The 3,365-nt window shown below is 61.4% G+C and overlaps 1 protein-coding gene across 1 annotated transcript; it reads left to right on the top strand.

Moving 5' to 3' along the window:
- The first annotated feature begins 135 nt into the window (after positions 1-135).
- On the top strand, positions 136-2,094 carry EPOP (elongin BC and polycomb repressive complex 2 associated protein). Its single transcript, XM_026054399.1, has one exon. It carries the CDS (start codon positions 136-138, stop codon positions 2,092-2,094), a length of 1,959 nt encoding a protein of 652 aa, XP_025910184.1.
- Positions 2,095-3,365: the final 1,271 nt, after the last annotated feature.

Raw genomic sequence — 3,365 nt, 5'->3', positions numbered from 1 at the left:
TTTTTTTTTTTTTTTTTTTTCCTTCCTCCCCCACCTCTCCCGAAGGGTAGGGATGTGTGATCAGGGAGTGGAAACAAATATGTCCTTATTTTCAATGCCCCCTTTGAAAGGGACAAAGTAAATGCTCCTTGCAAAATGTTCCTGACCTGCGAAGGGACCTTCGGAATTGTTCCGACTACCATGGATTACAATGGGGAAGCCAGGCCGGGGGATTTTCATGCTGGCTATCAAGAAATCGAAGGGATAAACTTGGGATACTTACAGATCAATGGCACCCAGATGTTTGCACTGGCCCAGGTCCTCAATGACCTGTTTAAGGATATTCCCAGGACCACCATCAGCAAGAAGATGGAGACCTTAAAGATCAAGAGCCGGCGCTGCGATCTCAAGGAGCTGCGGACCCTCAAAGCCATCAATTCGGTGCCCACCCGTGCCGTGAAGTGCTCGCTCATATCCAAGGCAGACCTGGAGGCTCTGTGCACCTCCTGCAAGAGCCTCAGCCCGCGCAGGAGGAAGAGGAAGAGGAAGAGCAAGCGGAGGGAGCAGCTGCTGCTGCACGAGCCGGGGCAGCTCTTCTCCTGCCGAGGCGGGGGCTGCTGCGAGGGTCCCGGGCACCCCACGGGGCCCCCTGCGCCTCGCAGGGCTCGCTCGGCCACCCCGCTGCTGCCGCAGCCCGTGGGTGGCTACGAGAAGCCCCCGCGGGGCGCGAAGGGCTTCGGCCTGGCCGCCCGGGGCGCGCTCGGCCTGCGCGGCTGCCCGCGGGAGCGGCCGCTGCTCCGCGCCGCGCTCCCCTCCGCTCCCGCCGGGCCGCGCTGCTCCCAGGGGCTCTTCCCGGGGGAGAAGGGTCCCGGGGGCGCCAGGAAAGGCCGCGCCTGCGGCTGCCCTGGCTCCAAGCGGCAGGGCACGTCCGCAGGCTACTCCAGCGACTCGGACTCCAGCCTGGACTTCGGCGGTTCCAGCCCGGCCACCTCCAGCGACTCGTCGGAGGAGGAGGAAGAGGAGGAGGAGGGGGACTCGTCGTGCAGCAGCGAGGAAGGCAGCTCCTCGGAGTCAGAGAGCAGCTCGCTGTGCAGCGGGGACTCAGTGCAGAGCACTCGGTACCGGCAAGCGGCTCTGCCCCGCTTGCAGCCCCCCCGCGAGCCCTCGGGCTCCGAGCGTGCCGCGGAGCCGCCCCCGAGCGCGGGCAAAGCCCCGCGTGCCGAGCCCGGCCTCCTCTTCCTCTCGCAGCAGCTCTGGGCCCGGACTTGGCGAGCAGCAACTTTGGAAAGTTGGAGTGCGGCTCCAGCAGTGCTGGGCTCGGCGGCGCAGCCGGAGCTGCACGTGAAGCAGGAGGCCTCCCCTTCCTCCTCCTCCTCCTCCTCCTGCTGCTGCTCCCCCGCTCCCTCCCCGAGCAGCACCCCCGGGGAGAAGCCGCAACAAAAGCAGCGCGGCGGGGGGGCCGCCGAGCCCTGCTCCAAAGGGGACGATTTGCACAAAGCAGCCTCGGACAATAGCGGCTCGTTAGGCCCGGCCGAGCGGGCGGAGACGCGGCCCGGCCCCCCGCCAGAGCCCGGGCCGGCCTCGGTGCCGCCGCCCGGGGAGCCGCGCAGGGAGCATTTCGACCGCCTCATCCGGCAGTCCAAGCTCTGGTGCTACGCGAAGGGCTTCAACGTGGACGCCAAAAGTTTGCGGCTCGGCGGGAGGACGGAGCCCTGCGACCCTCCCGCGGCCAAAGGCGCTGAGAGTCCCGGCTCGGAGAGAGTCCCCAAGCGCTGCCGCGTCGCCAGAGGCGCCGAGCGACAGAGCTCCCCGAAGGGGCGGCCACCAAAGACCCCAAGGAGGAAAGCCAGGAAGGGAAACCCTCCCTGCAAGCGGCTGGGCAGCGCGGGGCCGCCCCCGCCACGCAATTCCTTCAGTCTCATGGGCAGCTTCCCGTGTATTCCCTCGCTGATCGTGGGGGACGATGGGGACCTGTGTCCTGCCTCCTCCCTGGGCGGCAAAAACTCTTGGGCTCTCTCCAAAACTCACCCGCTCTGGAGCTGGCACCTGGGGGGCAACGCCATGCCCGTGCCCCCCAGCCTCAAATTCCGGGGCTATAGCCTGGAGGACCCCTAAGGACAGCACAGGAAAGGTGGTGGCGGCGGCGGGGGCCGGGAGCGGGGCCGCGATCGGGATCAGGATCGAGATCGGGGCTGGGATCGAGATGGTGGCCGGGGGGAGCGGGCCCAGCCTCCCGACACTTCCTAAAGGTCGGGGGGGACACGACGGTCCGCGGAGAAGTCGGTGGGTCCGAGGTGAGGCGGGTTTTGTGCATGATTTAGCTGGGAAGGGGCTTCAACTGCTGCGTGTGAGAGGGGCCGGGGCCGCCCGGTGCGGCAGGTTTAAAAATCGCCCCGCTGCAAAATACGACGCGTGATCCCGAAATGGGATCCCGAAATGTGCGGCTCGGGCAGGGACAAAGGACCCTGCCCCGCTCCTGCCGCCCACACCGCCCCACCCGCCCCGAAACCCAGGCTGAAAACAGCAGAGAACAGAGCTAATTCCTCCCCTTTCCGCCATAAAGGCGTTGGATTAAACTAATAATAATCCCACGCAGAGAGAAGCAATGATTCCATGTAGCCCAATCCCTCCCTTTTGGACCCAATCTAACCGGGGAGCAGCCTCGGCAATAGCGGCGCGAACAGGGCTGTAATGTTCGCCGTCCAGAGTGGCAGCAAGAAAACACGAAACTTTAAAAAGACCCGGAAATTCTATTTGCTAAGAGAAAACAGGAGGCTTTGAGGGGAGGTTTATTCGAAACCACTGCGTATATATTACAAAAAAAGAAAGAAAAAAAAAAAAAAAAGAGAAAAAAGAGTTGTTTCCTGGCTAATAACCCTATCTCGGGTAGCCTGGAGGGAACCGGCCTGTAAATGCTTTATGGGCCCCAGAAATCGGAAACAGGAGGCTTTGAGGGGAGGTTTATTCGAAACCACTGCGTATATATTACAAAAAAAGAAAGAAAAAAAAAAAAAGAAAAGAAAAAAGAGTTGTTTCCTGGCTAATAACCCTATCTCGGGTAGCCTGGAGGGAACCGGCCTGTAAATGCTTTATGGGCCCCAGAAATCGGATCCAGGAGCGCGAGCATCCAGGGCACAGATGGACAATTTGATCCCTCTCCAGCTCCGAGCTGGAATGCGGGCAGGAATGCGGCGGGAATGTCTCTCCCCTCTGTAAAGGAAATCATATCCCACTTAAACTTTTCCTGCAAACCCCGTGTTTTCCTAACTGGCTCTTTTGACGATTTCTGATGTGATTTCCACCCTACTTTGGCATCAAAGCCCGACGGGGTCTCTGAAGTCACCTCTGTTTTGGAAACGCAAAGCAAATCAAAGCTTTTTTTTTTT

This window comes from Nothoprocta perdicaria, unplaced genomic scaffold, assembly GCF_003342845.1.
Source record: "Nothoprocta perdicaria isolate Ctin4 unplaced genomic scaffold, notPer1 scaffold_121, whole genome shotgun sequence".
NCBI lineage: Eukaryota > Metazoa > Chordata > Aves > Tinamiformes > Tinamidae > Nothoprocta > Nothoprocta perdicaria.
The sequence above is the reverse complement of the archived record's forward strand: the minus strand, read 5'-3'. Positions and strand labels throughout refer to the sequence as shown.

What these genes read in the sequence shown, in the direction of transcription:
- EPOP (XM_026054399.1), top strand. Translation starts at nt 136, where the DNA reads ATGTTCCTGACCTGCGAAGGGACCTTCGGAATTGTTCCGACTACCATG.